This window comes from Chiloscyllium plagiosum, chromosome 33 (genome assembly GCF_004010195.1).
Source record: "Chiloscyllium plagiosum isolate BGI_BamShark_2017 chromosome 33, ASM401019v2, whole genome shotgun sequence".
NCBI classification, from domain to species: Eukaryota; Metazoa; Chordata; class Chondrichthyes; order Orectolobiformes; family Hemiscylliidae; genus Chiloscyllium; species Chiloscyllium plagiosum.
The window spans coordinates 6,844,478-6,861,617 of NC_057742.1; the positions used below are offsets into that span (position 1 = coordinate 6,844,478).

Genomic DNA, 17,140 nt, shown 5'->3' on the forward strand with positions numbered 1-17,140 from the left:
CACTCTCTCTTCCTCCCCCACACTTTTTTTTCCCCCAAAACACACAGACACACACACAGACACAGACACTCTCCTCCTCTGACTTGTTCTTTTTTTCCCCCCTCCACCCAGGTAGAGCCCAGTATCCCAACCCTGGGATTATTTTACCTTCTCAAAAACAGGTGTAACAAAATGCAGAAATATTTTTTAATCATGTTTGAGGAATGTTGGTTGGTTGTGAAATGGTTCTTCCCTGGTTGGGAATCAGTGGATAGTCTGTGTGGAGGTACAGAGCAAAGAGCTTTCATGTGGCTTCCTGCGAGCACTGCTTGAATACCTTTTATGGGTTTTTTTTGTCACAGTGACTGGTTTCTAAAAATGGAAGAATACAATACTGGTGATTTTTGTATGTTGGCTCACCCAGTGCGTGGTGTGTGTTATTTTTAAATGTTTGAGTCACGTTGAGCTTGCATTTTCGGCTGCACAGTCTGAGGGGATGCTGACCTCAAAACGGAAATAGTTAGTGTCGAATATTGTCTCATGTTGAATCTCTACCATGAGGATCTCTTCCAGAGTACTCACTTTTCCAGTGAGTAACAGAGGGACTGGCATCAATGTTGCATTCCCCAATCAGGCGTCTTGAAGCCTTGCTTCCCATGATTTTGCAGGAGTGGGGAAAGGAAGGAGGGGATGTAGTGATGCATAAGGGACTTGGGAGGGGGAAGGCATTACATAAAGTTTGTAAAACTGTGCTAAGGAAGGGTGAATAATCAGAACGGTTCCCACAGTGAGTTTTACAGGGGGGTTTGCAACCAGTCCTGTACAACCACCAATGAGTAGCAACTAATCCTGATAGTTCCAGCTGTGGTATGGGGAGCAGCTTCTGGGTGTATTTAAGGCTGAAAGGGATTAGATTAATGGGATAGATATACTAGATAAATGCGGTTGGAAGCTGTGGGTGGTGGGTGCTGCCTGAACTGCTGTGCTCTTCCAGCACCACTAATCCAAAAACAAATACTAGATAAATGCGTCAAAAATTAGAAGTGCTGGAAAAGCACAGCAAGTCAGGCAACATCCAAGGAGCAGGAAAATCGATGTTTTGGGTCAAAGCCATTCAGAAAGATATAGTCATACTAGATAAATGCCTTGACCAGGAACAGAATCTAGGATTGTGGGGAAAGGGCAGGAAGTCGAATGTTGAGTTTCAGATCAGCCATGATCTAATTGAATGGCAGAGCAAGTTCGAGGGGCCGAATGGCCTACACCTGTACCTATTTCTTCAGAGTGAGGCAGGAGTCCTGGTGTGTCGGCTGTCCCTTTTGAAATAAACTGAGCAAGAGCCAGCAGTTTGAAGGGAAAGTGATGAAATAGCTGTGACAAGGGCTATCTGGCTGTTTGTCCAAACCAGAGTGCTCGAAGCCCATTGTCCATCGTTCGAGATTCTAGCCGTAAGTGGTTTCTCAGGAATCCAGTTGTGACTAGTTGTATTTCTGATTCAAAGTTGAGTGTGAGATGGGATTGTTGGATGTGACTTCCAGTGAGAGTTAACCTGTCTGTTCATAGTTTTCCCACTTAGCATTCAGAGCAGGGTGCATTTGATAGTATTGACTGATTTATCTGGTTCCTGAGTATCAGGGGATGTTTATGTAAATGGGCATGTGTTGAGTGCTTTTACCACAAGGATGTTTTTACCCAGTTTATTTCCTGTTCAGGTACCATTCCCAATAAGGATATTGTCAAACATGGACTTCCACTGGGTTGGTCCAAGCTTCAGGGTAAAGATAGTGCAGTGGTTTGTCATTGCTATCTGCGTAGTGATTGGAACAGGGTCAGCCAGGTGGACCTCATAGAATAGGAGCTCCCTGATTGGGCCAGAATAACAGCCCCAATCAGGGAGCCCTGGCTGACAGAGATAAACAGGTGTCACTGGCCACTCAGGTGTTAGGAAAAAGAAAGAGAAAAAAAAGAGAAAATAAAAATAAAAAAAGAAAAAATAAATAAACAGGTGTCACTGGCCACTTGGGTGTTTCTTTTCTTCCTGGTGGTGGAAATTGAATAAAAATTTGAGTACCCTTGTGTCTTTCACTGTGTCTCACACCTGCATACACGCAACATGGGTGCTGAGGAAAAAAAATTAAAAAAACAGGAGTGTCAGGGGCTCTGCTCACTCTTGAACCTGCTCTGAGTTAGCTGGGTCAGAGCCCACACGTACTGTGTACCTATAAATAAAGGGTGACTTGGTGATGAGATACCGGTTTTCGTGGAGTGATTTAACCCTGTCGGGGAAGTTTCCTCGCTGTTCTTACAGCCTAGCATTAGGTCTGTTGGAAGGATTTGCAGTCAAGCTGTCTGGTCCTGTTAGAAACTTCACATCAGTGGCCATCGAGTCCCAGTGTGAGGCTTGAACGCAGGACTGTGGCCCAGAGATAGGAGCACAACCCATTGCACGACAGGGTCTGACTGAAATTCCTACAAGCTTCAAACATGATGCCTCTGTCACCAGTGATCAGGTGGCACTGACTTTGCTGAATATGGGTGGCAGAATGGAGTATCTTGGTGCAGCAAGCTGGCGTTGAGGTTTGTGTGCCGAGGAACACTGGAATATCCAAGCATAGGTACAGGGGTAGGCCATTCTACCCTTTGAGCCTGCACTACCATTCATTCAGATCATGGCTAGTTCTGCTTGTGGTCTTCTCTCCAGTTTTTAGTCAGGCCCCCACCCTTCACCCTGACCACGACTCCCTGATCCCTATCACTGCTCGACGATTGGTTACTTTGTGAGTACAGGGTTGGGTTTGAGCACCAATCTGCAGAATCTCATGGTTCTGTCTTCCCCTGTGAACAACAAGCTCACATTTAGAGGAATCTTCAGTGATGAGGTACTCCCAAAGCAACTCCCAACCAGTATGGAGGAAATGGCACGAATAACAATGTGACAGTGACAACTGTTAACAAAGTTAATGATAATCGTAGTTGAGATAGTGCCATGAGATTTTTGTCCACCAGAAAGATGGTTGGGTTGGTGGGGACGGGTGATGCCTCTGCTTAAGTCTCATATCAAGGGCAGAGTTCCCAACAGTGGGGTACCACATTGAAGTCTGTGTGTAGAGTTTATCCTTTGAATCTGTGGAGTGGGGCCCTCTAACTCAAGGAGCCGAACGGAGCCATGGTTAACACACACACACTGGTTACTTTTATCGTGGTACTGGGGTACTGTGCTTCAACAGGAAGTGAGAGGGAGGAAGAGTGTATGGGCATGTGGGTGAGAAAATGAGATAAAACTATAACACTCCTCAGGTTCCATTGAGCACATTTTCTTTTGGGGGGGGAGGGTGGAGATGGGGAATGGGGAAGAGGTGATGGGTTGGTGGGGAGGAGAGTTCATTTCTCATATGTTCTGCTTCCACTTACCTGCTATAAGTTTATCACCTTGAGGACTCTCTGAGAATAGAAGGCATAGGTGGTTTCTTAATGGAAAGAGTATAAAATAGAGCTTCTGTCTTTAAGATCTGCTTTAAGAGATCTGGATGGTAATGCATTCAGGGAGGTCAAACAGTAGAATGGAATACACAATCAACATTTGGAATGCTGCATACAATTCTGGATGCCTTACACGAAAAATGTTGTTAAACTGGAAAGGATGCAGAAAAAATGTACAAGGATGTTACAGCGATAGGAGGGTTTGAATTAGAAGGTGAGGTTGGATAAGCTGGGACATTGCTCCCTGGAGTGTCTGCATGGAATTTGCACATTCTCTATGTGTCTGCATGAGTTTCCTCTGGGTGCTCTGGTTTCCTCCCACGGTCCAAGATTAGGAGGATTAGCCATGCGAAATGCAAGGTTACAGGGATAGGGTATGGTCTGAGTGGTCTGCTCTTCAGGGGGTCAGTGTGTACTCAATGGGCTGAATGGCCTGCTTCCACCCGGCAGGGATTCTGTGATTCTAAGGGGGTTGACTGGATCTCATTTCAATGTGGCATGGGAAAGATGGCACCTCTGATAATCACACAGTGGGGTGGCAGTCAGCTGGATTTGTGCTCGAGATGCTGCCCTGGGACAACACCCCATGACCCCCTTTGACTCGAGCTTGGGGAGAATGCTACCCATTCTACCACAAGAAGGATCCAAGCTTGGTTACTTTGGTGGAGTTGATGGATTTGGTGTGACTAATGTCCACCTGAGATCAAACCACTTCCCCAGGTGGCCTGGTGTTCTGGGTGCACTCACACGTGGCCTGGGTGAAACTCTGGAAGGGAGCCTTTCTATGAAAGATAACTCCACCACAGAGGGATCTGAGAGGAATTCACCTTTTTTTTTTAGTTTTAAATGGTCTGGAAAGCAAGTGGAGGAGTAATAGCTCAGTATGTTTTTCGTTCCAGTCGAATTTGTTAAGAGGCCTAGTCTGTAACATGGGCTATGACACACCGTCTGGGCTTGCTTAAGAATAGTTGGAATAGCTTGTACTTTGTGCTAGTGCTGGCCTGGGGCGAGGATGAGGGACCGATGATTGGATACAGGAGAAGGGAAGTTCTGATTTGTTACTTGCCTGACCAGGGAGAATGGGAGTGGTTTACAGGCATTTTCATGTGGTGTTGACTCCCTGCCTCCACCTGCTGGTTAAAGGATGGATTGGAACTGAACAACTTTAACGAAACTGCAGTTCCTTGGTTTCATTGTCAACCTCCCACCTTGCCTTGTCCCGTATTGGTGATGTGAACCAATGTAACCTTGCAATAAGAGGAAGATGCCTCTGGTCCCTTTGTGAGCCTCCCTTCAGCGCATCACTTAAAAAGTTGAACAGGAGTCAGTGGAGGGGTAGATTGTTAAAAATCACACAGCACCAGGTTATAGTCCAACAGGTTTATTTGGAAGCACTAACTTTCGGAGTGCTGTTCCTTCATCAGGTGGTTGTGGAGAATAAGGTGAGGGGTAGATCAACTGTGAATTAATTAAACAGTGACACAGGTTTGAGGGACTGAACAAGCTCCTCTGACACTTGTGGAAGACTTAATTTGTGTTCTCAAATTTTGGTGGGATTATTTCTTTCAGTTTAGTGATTTCTGCTCATGATGTAGTTGGAGGACACTAAATGCAGACTGAGTGACTTCTTTACAGTGCACCTCCCCCCACTCAGTCCATAAGCCTGACCTTGAGCTTCTGCGTACTTTTAATTTTTCTGTCTTGCTCCCACACTGACCTTCAAGTGTTTGAGTGAAGCTTAGTGCAAGCTGGGGGAACCTATCACTGAACACGTAGCAGTGTGTTCCTGCTACGCACACTCTGGGTACTTTTTTGGAAGAGTAAAAACCAACCTATATTCATTACTTCAGTGTGTGTTTGAGCATGTGTGTCAATATCCGGTCTTACATACACTCAAGTTAATTGAATGGGTAAAGCCCAAAAGATTAATTGAATGGGTGTGTTGCCTTTGAAGGATTTCCACAGGAATTGTTGATATCCCCAGAATTTGAACATGTATGGCATTAACTCATTTCAGGCTCAGTGGTTAGCACTGCTGCCTCACAGCACCAGGGTCCCAGGTTCGATTCCAGCCTCTGGTGACTGTCTGTGTGGAGTTTGCATGTTCTCCCTGTGTCTGTGTGGGTTTCCCCCGGGTGCTCTGGTTTTCTCCCACAGTCCAAAGATGTGCAAATCAGGTGAATTGGCCATGCTAAATTGCCCGTAGTGTTAGAGAGAAATGGAACTGGGTGGGTCGGTGTGGACTTGTTGGGCTGAAGGGCCTGTATCCACACTGTCGGGAATCGAATCAAATCTAATCTAATCATTTGAGTGCACCCTCTTTTGGAATAGGGTGGAAATGCATGATCAAATATGTGTGTGTGCTTTTTGGGAAAAAAAATTAATTTGAAGCTGTATGTGTGTGTGTTTAAAACTGGCAACACCACGTGTCCCAATGACAAGGTGGTGAGGTGAGTCACTTTCTTGAATCTAAATGACCTGTCTTGATGGACAAATTAAGATGGCAACTACATTTTTGAGAGTCTGGAGTCACATGTAGGCCAGGCTGAGGAAGGGTGGCAGATGTACTTCCCTCTAGCATGTTTGTGTCAATGTATCGGTTACGTGGTCAACATTGCTCATTTATTAAATTTGAATTCCTCAGCTGCCATCTTTTAAATTATTTCTTTGGTAACCACTGGGCTACTGTTCCCATTTACTTACAGGAAGTTTCATTCTCTGGAGTCCACTGTTTATAAGGGTGCATGGAATCTGAGAGAGACATTCATAGTGCAGTTAAAGTGCAGAAACTGGTGATACAGCCTGATTGGTTGATGCCTGTGTCCAAGCTCTCAAGGAATCTACTCCCATTCCTCTTGGCCTAACCATGTCTTAAGTTCCTTCCTACGCTGTGTACTTATGCAGCCTGGTTTTTAACAGGTGGTGCTGTGTCTCTCAGGGAGTCTGCACTCTTTACATTGATGTTGTAATCTAGAGAATGGTGATGGTAGAGGCTTCAAAACTGTTTTCTGTCATGAGGTTGACTAGGGATCTACCCTGCATTCGCTAATGACCGTGGGGGTGTATTGGAAGGACTTACAAGTTAATACTGAACCTGGCTGTGTTATGAATGCACCTTTTTTTTTGCTATCCAGCCTTGGAGTGGGACTTTTGGTTCAGAGGCAATGACGATACCCATTGCACTACATGACCTCTAACAAGTCCTCTCCATGATGGTACTATATCTCTTTTCATAATATCTTCTGGGTCAAAATTTTCTTATTGGATTTATTACTGGCTATTTTTAGTCATAGTCCCTAGTTCCAATTTCCCTGATAGATGGAAACATTTTTGGTTCTTCCTGTTGAAACCATTTAATAGTTTTAAAGATAACTTGGGTCACTTACACCCTTTCTGTCTCTGTGGGAAAGAGCCTGTGTTTGTTTGGTATTTGCCATTACATGGGCCCAGTTGTTCCCATTGTTCCTGTGACACTAGAGTAGCAATCACCACGAAGTTTAATCACATTTAGAGTAAATTGATGAAGCGACCATCCCATTCTCCAGAATCTCCGAACTGTTACAGTGTACATGGATGCCATTCAGTCCATTGAGACTATACCGGCTCTTCAAGTAGAATAGAATAGAATTTATTGCCACGTGTACCAAGGCACAGTGAAAAGCTTTGTCTTACGAGCAACACAGGCAGATCACAGAGTTGAGTAGCATAGATAGTAAATACTAGGTAAACAGCAGCAAAAGGAAAAACACAGGTACAGGCAAATGTTAAGGGTTTGTGAGTCCATTCAGTATTCTAACAACAGTAGGGTAGAAACTGTTTCAAAACAGGCTGGTATGTATGTTCAGGCTTCTGTACCTTCTCCCTGCTGGTAGAGGTTGTAGAAAAACATTGCCAGGATGGGATGGATCTTTGAGAATGCTGGTGGCCTTTCCTTGACAGCGGGCCTGGTAGATGGATTCTATAGATAGGAAGTTGGCCTTTGTGATCGTCCGGTCCGAATTCGCCACTTAGTGTAACCATCTCCGATCTTGAATGGTACAGTTGCCATACCAGGTGGTGATACATCCAGAGAGAATGCTCTCGGTGACGCACCTATAAAAGTTGGCAAGGGTATTTGCTATCATGCCAAATTTTCTCAGCTACCTGAGGACGAAGAGATGTTGTTGGGCCTTTGTAACCAGTGCGTCCACATGAAGAGTCCAAGAAAGCTTGTTGTGGATGACCACTCCCTGGAGCTTGACACTCTCCACTTGTTCCACCTCTGTGCTGTTAATGTGTAGGGGGACATGAGTAACATCCTGCCGAAAATCAATAATTCATTGGTTTTGCCGGCATTGAGAGTTAGGTTGTTCTTAGTGCACTGTTTTTCCAGGTCTTCCACCTCCCGTCTGTATTCTGTTTCGTGGCCATCTAAGATTTGACCGACTATGGTGGTGTCGCCTGTGATCTTATAGATGGCATTAGTCTGGTATTTGGCGACACAGTCATGGGTGTTTCTGATTTTGTCCGGTTAGTTCCTGGTTTCAGTTGCTGCTGATTTGTTGTTTGGGTCCAGGCATGTGTTTTTGCAGAGGTATTTGGGCTGCTCTCCAGGTCCATTCTGATGGATTTCACGTCAGCAGGTGTCTTATGGGGCCGGGAATGTTTCGTGTTGGTTCTCCTTCCTGGGGCAGGTCTCTCAGGCGTCATGATTTGGTTCCAACCACCTGCCTTTTTGCTATAACCTTGTCTCTATTCAAATAATCATCCAATACTCTCTTGAATACCTTAATTAAATCTGCCTCAACCACACCTCCAGGCACTGCATTCCATACTCTAACTACAAAGATTTTATTTCTCATCTCTGGTTGGCTATGTTGTGAAATCACAGCCTCTTGTTGTTGTTCCTTTTGCATACAGGGACCATTTCTCCCTTTCTAGTCCACTCATAATTTTGAAAATTTCTGTCAGATCTCCTTGGAGTTGTTTCTCTCCAAAGAGGACAGTCTGATCTTCAATCTGTCCTCATAACTGAAATGTCTCATCACTGCTGCATGGTGTCCAGTGTGTTCACATCCTTCCTAAAATGTGGTGCCTTAGAACTGTACACAAAACTCCCAGCTGTGATCTAACCAATGTCTTATGCAGGTTCAGCATATCCTGCCGGCTCTATGGCCCTATTATTAAAGCCCCAAGATTCTCTCTGTTTTATGAACCGTACTCTCCTCTTGTCGTGCCACCTTCAATACTCTATGCATTACATATGCGTTAGTTCTCTGCTCCTGCACCCCCTATTTTACATTGTTTCTGTCTATGTTCTTCCTCCCAAAACCTTGCATTCCTCTGTACTGTACTCCATTCACTGGGTTCAAAGCAAAATATTGCAGAGGACAGAGATCTTGAAACAAACACAGAATGCTGGAATAACTCAGAGCTGGCAGCATCTGTGGAGAGAGAAACAGCTGATGTTTTAAGTCTGGTGTGACTTTTTTTTAAGAACAGCCAGAACGTCTTCATTCACCAAACCATCCGCTTCAGTGAGTTCGACTCTGTCCTTTTGAAGTTCTACACTGTGTAGTCCTCGCAGATTGCAGGTTTTGTACCATCCATAGACTTTGAAATTATCCTCTGCACTCCACGCTGTACATGGTGAATGATGTGTTACAAGAAGGGCCCTGATGCTGACCCCTGGGGATGTCTGCTTTAACCCTTCCCAAGGAGATGAGCTGCAATCTGGATTTATTTGTGACCAATCAACATCTTTTCCTGTGCTTTTGTTTTCACCAGATTAAATACCATGAAGAATTTGAGAAAAGCAAAGGAACCAGTGCAGCAGCTGGTGAGCGAAGGCCCTCAAATGATATTCCTCAGTACAACGTTCAGCACGAGGTGCATCAAGGTGAGGTACAAAATGCACACTTTTGTAAACCAGAGAAAGTGAGTCAGTCTTCAGCTCCAAGTGCCGCCCCAATAACAACGGCTAGTTGTTCTTCCCCAAACACTCCCTCTCTGTCGTAATTATTGGTTGCTCTGAATTAGATTTAGGAGCAGAGTCAGGCCATTCAGCCCATTGTGTCTACTCTGCCATTTGATCATGGCTGATGCTCCATCCTCCTGCCTACTCTTCCTAGCCCTTTATCCCCTTACCATTCAAGACAAAAACAAATACGCTCATTAAAGTGGCTTCACGGACCATTGTGGCAATGAGTTCCACAGATTCACCACCCTCTGGCTGAAGAACTTCCTTCTCACCTCAGTATTAAAGAGTCGTCACTTCACTCTGAGGCTGTGCTCTCGGTTCCTAGTCTCTCCTACCAGTGGAAACATCTCCACATCCACTCTATCCAGGCCTCTCAGTATCCTATAAGTTTCAATCGGATTGCCCCCTTATCATTCAAGCTCCATCGAATGTAGGCCGAGAGTCCTTGACCACTCCTCATATGTTAAGCCCTTCGTCCCCAGGATCATTCTTGTAAACCTCCTCTGGAACCTCTCCAACACCAGCACATCCTTCCTGGCTCCAAAATTGCTCTCAATATTCCAAATGCAGTCTGACCAGAGCCTTATACAGCCCCTCAGCAGTGTATCACTGCTCTTGTATTCCAACCCTCTGGGAATGAATGCTAACAATGTATTTGCCTTCCTAACTGCCAAACGAATCTGCATTTTAATCTGAAGAGAATCTTGAATGAGGACTCCCAATTCCCTTTGTGCTTCAAATTTCTGAAGTCTTTCCCCATTTAGAAAATAGTCCATGTCTCTATTCTTCCAGCCAGGGTGAATAACCTCACGCTTTCCCATGTTGTGTTCCATCTACCATTTCTTTGCCCACTTTCCTAGACTGTCCAAGTCCTTCTGCAGCCTCTCTGCTTCTTCAACATTACCTGTCCTTCCATCTATCTTTGTGTCATCTGCAAACCTAGCAGCAGTACCCTCAGTTCCTTTATCCAAGTCGATAATGTATAATGTGAATAGATGAGGTCTCAACACTGACTCCTGTGGAACTCCACTAGTCATCGGCTGCCATCCTAAAAAAGACCCCTTTATCCCTAATCTCTGCCTTCCCTCAATCCATGCCAATACCTTGTCCCTAATATCATGGGCTGTTGTTTTATTTAGCAGTCTCCCTTGTGGCACCTTGTCAAAGGTCTTCTGGAAATACAAATAGATCACATCTGCTGCCTCTCCTTTGTCTAACTTGCTCGTAGCCTCCTCAAAGATTTATCAGGCATGATCTCCCCTTGATGAAGCCCATGCTGACTCAACCCTATTTTACCACGCTCACCTAAGTACTCCACAATCTCATCCTTAATAGTGGACACTAACATATTACCAGTGACAGAGGTAAATCTTACGAACAACCAAGATTAGACTAACCAGCCTACAATTTCTCATCATCCTTCTCTCCCTCCCTCCCTTCTTCAACAGGCATGTTACATTAGACATTTTCCAGTCCTCTGGTACCCTCCTTGATTCCTGAAAGATCACTACCAATGCCTCCACCACCCTATCTCCTTCAGTACTCTGGGGTGTAGTCCATCTGGACTTATTCATCTTCAGACCTTTCAGCTTTCACCTTCTCCTTAATGATGGCTACTATACACACTCTGCCCTCTGACTCTCTTGATGTTCTGGCATGCTACTGCTGTCTTCTAGTAGTTGATTAATGCTCATCTTCGGATTTCTAGCATTGACCTCTGCACTGAGCTGGTGAGAATTTGGGTGGTGAGCAGGTTGATGCTCAATGTTGAGCAGTTTGGTTGGAATGTAGTTGATAAGGGAAACAGTCTAAACCATATCAGCGTAGCACGCTTTGAACGCACTAATGAGGACCTTCCTGAGAGAGTATTTGTGACAATAGTTTCTCATTTGCTTGGATTTGTAATGTAGCAGCATTTGGTTACTTAATCCCGATGCAAGAAAATTCTTTCCAAATTGGGGCAAAAAAGAAATTCTTGAGCAGACTCTTCAAAGTCTAGAGAGAAGGTCTATTTCAAATGATTTGCTTTCAAGCCTTTGCCAGAATGGGGGGAGATTTTCCCAACTTAACCTTGATTTCTTTTCACCCTAATCCAGGCTACCAGCAACTTCAGGAGCCCCAGACTCAAGACTACACTCCACCCGCTGCACCTGTTGCCCAACCTCCCTCAACTGGGGTAAGTTCTTAACCTGTTTTGTTCCTTCTATCGGTTCTTTTGTGCGAACTTGCATTTCTATTCTGCTGTGCTTATCCTCAGAAAGCACCAAAGTTCAGTCCAGTTCATCCATTTCTCTTGTAACGTAAACATACCTGTCATTTTGTGGGTCAGCAAGATCCCATAGAGATAAATAACTATGGTCTTGTTCTGCAGAGGTTGGCGGAGGACTCGGGGAGATAAATCCTGTTCTTATTCAAAATACATAGAACATAGAACAATACAGCACAGAACAGGCCCTTCGGCCCACGATGTTGTGCCGAACTTCTAACCTAGATTAAGTACCCATCCATGTACCTATCCAAATGCCGCTTAAAGGTCGCCAATGATTCCGACTCTACCACTCCCACGGGCAGCGCATTCCATGCCCCCACCACTCTCTGTAACTCAAACCCTCCAGTCCCAGTAACATCCTTGCAAAACATTTCTGCACCCTTTAAAATTTAATAATATCCTTCCCATAAGAGTATGATCATGACTAAATGCTATACTCCAAAAGTGACCTCACCAATATCTCATGAAGGCAATGAAGGCAAGCGTGCAAAACACCTTCTTCAACACTCTGTCTGTCTGTGACACTTTTTTCAGGGAACTAGGTACCTGAAGCCTAGGCTGTCTGTTCAACAGCACTCCTACAGCTCTACCATTAACTGTGTCATCCTGTTCTGGTTTGTCAGACCAAAATGCAATATCTCACATTCATTTAAATTAAACACTTTCAGCCATTCCTTAACTCATTGGCTCAGTTGATCAAGATCGCATTGTACTCTTAAACAGCCCTCCTCACTGTCCACAACTCCACCTATCTTCGTATCATCTGCAAATTTACTGACCCACCCTTCGACTCCCTCATCTAAGTCATTAATAAAAATTACAAACAGCAGAGGACCCAGAACTGATCCCTGCGGAACTCCACTTGTAACTGGGCTCCAGGCTGAATATTTACCATCTACCTCCACTCTCTGCCTTTGACCGGTTAGCCAGTTTTCTATCCAAAATAGTGCCACGCAATCTTCTATACCTGCTCTGAAGATAGACTGGGGCTTGGTTTATTGTCCTAACTGGAGGATAGCCACTTTGAAAGTGAGGCACCCCATTAGTGCTGCATTGGAGGTGTTAACATGGAGTTACCAGGCGCTCAGTTGCAGCAATGTGTACCAGCTGCTCTGCTTTAACAGCAGCTTCCAAACCCACAACCTTTTCGGCTTAGAAAGTCGAAGTCAGCAGATGTGTGTGAACTTCCCGGCCCTGCAAATTCCCCTCTGAGCTGCTCACCATCCTGACTTGGAAATATATCACTGTTCCCTCACTACATCCCAAGGACTGCAGCAGTTCAAAAAGGAAAGTTACCACCACCTTCTGCAAGCCAATTGGGAATCAGCTATGAATGATGGCTCAACCAGCCATGTTCATGAAAGAAGTAAAAATTCTCCAGTTTCTGGAAGGGGGCTTGAACCCACAACTTTCAGATTTCAAGGTGAGAGTGTGTTGCCCAACAAACCTGTGGCTGATCCTTCAGGTGTGTGAAGAATGGTCATTTATCAAGTGCATCAGGGTAACTTCACTGGCTACATGAGTGTAGTGTTCATATGGTTCCATATTGATAGGATGATCTGGGTGTGTATATGTGGGGGGGTGGGGCTGGTGGGTTCTGTCCTGGGGCTAGAGAGAATGATGCTTGTGAATGAGGAACTAATACTCACCCCTCCCTTAACAATCTCTCTTGTACTACCTTGATCTGTAGAAGCGTTACAGAGCTGTGTATGATTATGCAGCAGCAGACGATGATGAGATCTCCTTCCTAGATGGCGACTTAATCATTGATGTACAACAGATTGATGAAGGATGGATGTACGGTACCGTGGAGAGAACGGGTGACACTGGCATGCTCCCAGCTAACTACGTCGAAGCCGTGTAATGGAGCCCAGATCAAACGCCTGCTTCTGCTTTGATTATATATATTATAAATAAAATAAATTACCATATGGATCCCAACAGTAATTTGACAAAAATATTAGGTAAAGCAAATGTATGAAATTGTGGTTCCGATTATACAACAAATTTCTCAGTTTCTCTGATCTTAGTATTACTGGAATACAGTCAAAATTTTCTTTGGCTTGTTTATCTTGAAGGAAATCTAGCCTTTTGCAAGTTTTTCACTGCTCTGCATTATCCAACTCTCCATTTTTTTAAACAGATAATCCTTCTTCTTTGTAGATCTTTACTTTGAAATTCTCGACTGGATTATTGTACTTGATTAGTCTGGACAATCTCAGATTGCACCTCTTTTGGTCATATTATTTTAGTTTCTCTAGTGCATTGCTCTTTATTTGCAAATTGCTTAAATAATTCAAGTTGTGCAGGACCAAAATACAGGATAGTTCTCTTGGCAGGAGGAAGATTGTGAATACAGTTTGTCAAAAGACTTCTGTTCTTCAGCTCTAAAGGGCCAGAGAGAGAGGGAAAGACTTGCACAGTGACAGATGGAACCCCATTCCCCCAACCCCACCCCACCCCGACCTATGTGTGTACACACGCACGTATGCACAGTTGAGACATACGCATTGTGGGTGTACACACTTACAGTCTCATTCTCCCTACACTTCCTCTCTCCAACCCTCACACTCTCTCTCGCACTCTCACAGTGAGGCACACAGGTGAACAGTAAGACTGGATTTTTAAAAATATTCTAAATGTTACCTTTCACCCAATAGCCTACAGAGAATGCACGGACATTGACTATGGCTAAGTATCACCATAAATAGTTCAGTTAATGGTGTACACAATTCTCATAAAACCAGGAATCTCGACGTGTTCTCTTCTATAGATAGCAGACTCTTTTGGCTGTTGTAATTTTCAGGGGAGTGAAACAAGCAGCTGAAACAAATGGTCTTTGTGACCATCGTCTTTCTCAAAAATAGAAGTGATGTAACAGGCTGGGTAACTGACATGACAAGATAAATACCCATTAGAATTGCAGAAGTAGATGAAATTCTACCTCCTGCCATTCTTGCCACATTCCTAACCCACCTATACCATTGTTACATACTGAGGTTGTGACACAATTGACTGTACAAGATGAATTTTAGAATGGGGGTGTGGAGGGAGGAGTAAAGTGAGCTGAGAATTTATTTAAATTTGCAAGTTTGGTAAGTGAGAGCAAAATTCCTTTTTTACAGAAAATAAACAGGTTTTACACAAACCTGAGCAGCAGGAGGATTATTTTTCCCTGACAATGTGTTTGCAAGACTCATGATCTAACTGCTGCTCTGTCTAGATCCATTCATTTCAAAACTGTGACGTCTGTAAACTTGACCTAACTTGGAATATTTTTATCCCATTTTGGAGCAGTTTATACCATTGAAATAAAAAAAACTCTCAATAAAACCTTGAGGTGGCAACAATATTATACAACTTGAGGAGCAATGTAAAAAAGAATGGTTACTTTTACTGGAATTAATACATATTCCTTTTCAGAGTCATTATTGTGTTACATGGCAATACATGAGGCTTTCATGAGACTGAGTCCAGTTTAAACCAGTCTGACACAGAAAGACTTGATTGAACAATGTTTTGCAATTCCTGTCAAGTTGTGGCGACAATGGGGAGCTGTCTCCAAGCAACTCCCTCTATCGTCTGTGTAATGAATATCCAGCGGTTACTAGTCTGGGATCTCTTTATGCACGATTTCCAAATCTCATTGAGAGACATGAAGAGAGCAGTAGCCAGCTGACTGTGCCCATGTAAATGCCTTTATAGGTTATATGAATTTATATGTTTAGTTATCAGCAATGCACCAGGCACCCTCTACGGTACTGCAATATGTTTCTTAAGTGTCATGTCATTAATTTGTGAGTTGGCTGTTTTGACTGCAGTTGTGCCAATTAATTGATCGATTCCTACTGTTGGTAGTAAACATAATGTTGATGGATTAATTAAAGCCCTTGGGGCAGACTGTACTATATCACCTAAAGCTCTAACAACTCTCTGCTATTTTGTTTGTTAGGAAACTACCTGACGTACTTTCAAAACCATTGTAAATCCTCTGACTGCTTTAAGATGGGAAAATAGTGTATTGTGACTGGTTATAGTAAAATATAAATGATACGGTTATGCTTTACTGAAAAGAATATTGCATTGTCTGCCTTCAATCTGGTCTGTGCAGCACTTAAACAGACTTGGTAGAGATGGGGTTCTCACATTCTCCTCTGTAAAAGCAGCAAAAAGCAAACATTGGAAACCTGGCCTGGCCTAGGCTTGAAACAACTGGTTAACTGGTAAAGCTCAGGCACCAAAACTAGTGGACCACAGAAGAAATGTACATTAGCACATGTGTAGACATTGTGTGCCAACATTAATGACTCTCTTAACATTCCATGGTATCAGTACATTAACTGCTTAGTCTTAACATGCTATTTAATTTGAAACTTGCAGTTGTTACCGCTAATTGGTTTAAAAAAATTGTTTGTTTACACATGCTTATCAAGTTCCGCTTAGTGCTTTTGCTAAAGATGTTATTGAGTTACTCATCCTGCAAAAAGACAGCGTCTGGAATGACCTTTTGCTTTCTGAGTGGCATTTTTTTAAAGACGAGGCTAAATATAAAAGGGAACAACCATATTTTGAGTTGCGTTTCACTTGATGCGTGTTGGTTTGTTACAAAGACTGGTCAGGGTGGATAAGAGAGAGAATATTCTCTTGTGATCTTTCCCAGCAGTAGCACCTCCTCCCTCCACAGAACAGCTTACAAGAAATGGGGTTTGTTCAGCATGAAGGAACACCCTCTATCCGTCTTAAATTGCCTGGACTGCAAAATTGCTGTTGAATTGAGGCATTCTGCATCACTGACCAAGTTCAGCATATTGAAAAGGTGTTGTGGCTAGATTCTGTTTGGCTTGGAAATTGAGGTGCGGATGGGGGAGGGTGGGGTGTGGAATAAAAAGTGGTATTACAGATGTATGTATGTAATTTCATAAAATACTGGATATCTGCAATTCAGGTTAAGCATGTCTTTGCATTTCTGAATTCTTCATTACCACGCTTGCAATTTTTAGGAAAAAATGTATTTTTGGCATGATTCTTACATGACAGATTGTCAATAAACTAAATGATGGGAAATAATGTGGAATTTATTTATTTAGAAGTGTTTTGCTAATGGATCTATAAATGTGTGTGAAGCATATGGAAAATTCATCTGAATAAATCAAGCTCCCTTGGGAAGGGAGGAAGAAGAATTTGCATTTACAAAGCAACTTCATTACCTCAGGGCATCTCAGAGTGCTTCCCAATTGATGAGGTACATTCTTTGAAATGTAATTACTGTTATAATTCAGAAATTGTGACAATCTGCACACAGCAAGCTCCCATATTTAACTTTATTTTAGTGAAGTTTGTTAGGGGAAATATTGTCCATGACAACGTGGATCACTCCCTGTTCTTCGACATGGGATCCTTTATGGTTACCAGAGAAGGAATGCAGACTTTGTTGAACGCATTTACTGGAAAGA

At 43.5% G+C, this 17,140-nt stretch overlaps 1 protein-coding gene across 1 annotated transcript in view; it reads left to right on the forward strand.

Annotated features, from left to right (window-relative positions):
- Positions 1 to 16,751, forward strand: part of lasp1 (LIM and SH3 protein 1) — a 152,795-nt gene extending 136,044 nt beyond the window's left edge. The window contains exons 5-7 of the mRNA XM_043674841.1: positions 9,226 to 9,337; positions 11,515 to 11,594; positions 13,378 to 16,751. Coding sequence (XP_043530776.1) covers positions 9,226 to 9,337; positions 11,515 to 11,594; positions 13,378 to 13,551 — 366 coding nt within the window. The 3' untranslated portion in view covers positions 13,552 to 16,751. The remainder of the gene's footprint in view (positions 1 to 9,225; positions 9,338 to 11,514; positions 11,595 to 13,377) is intronic.
- Positions 16,752 to 17,140: the final 389 nt, after the last annotated feature.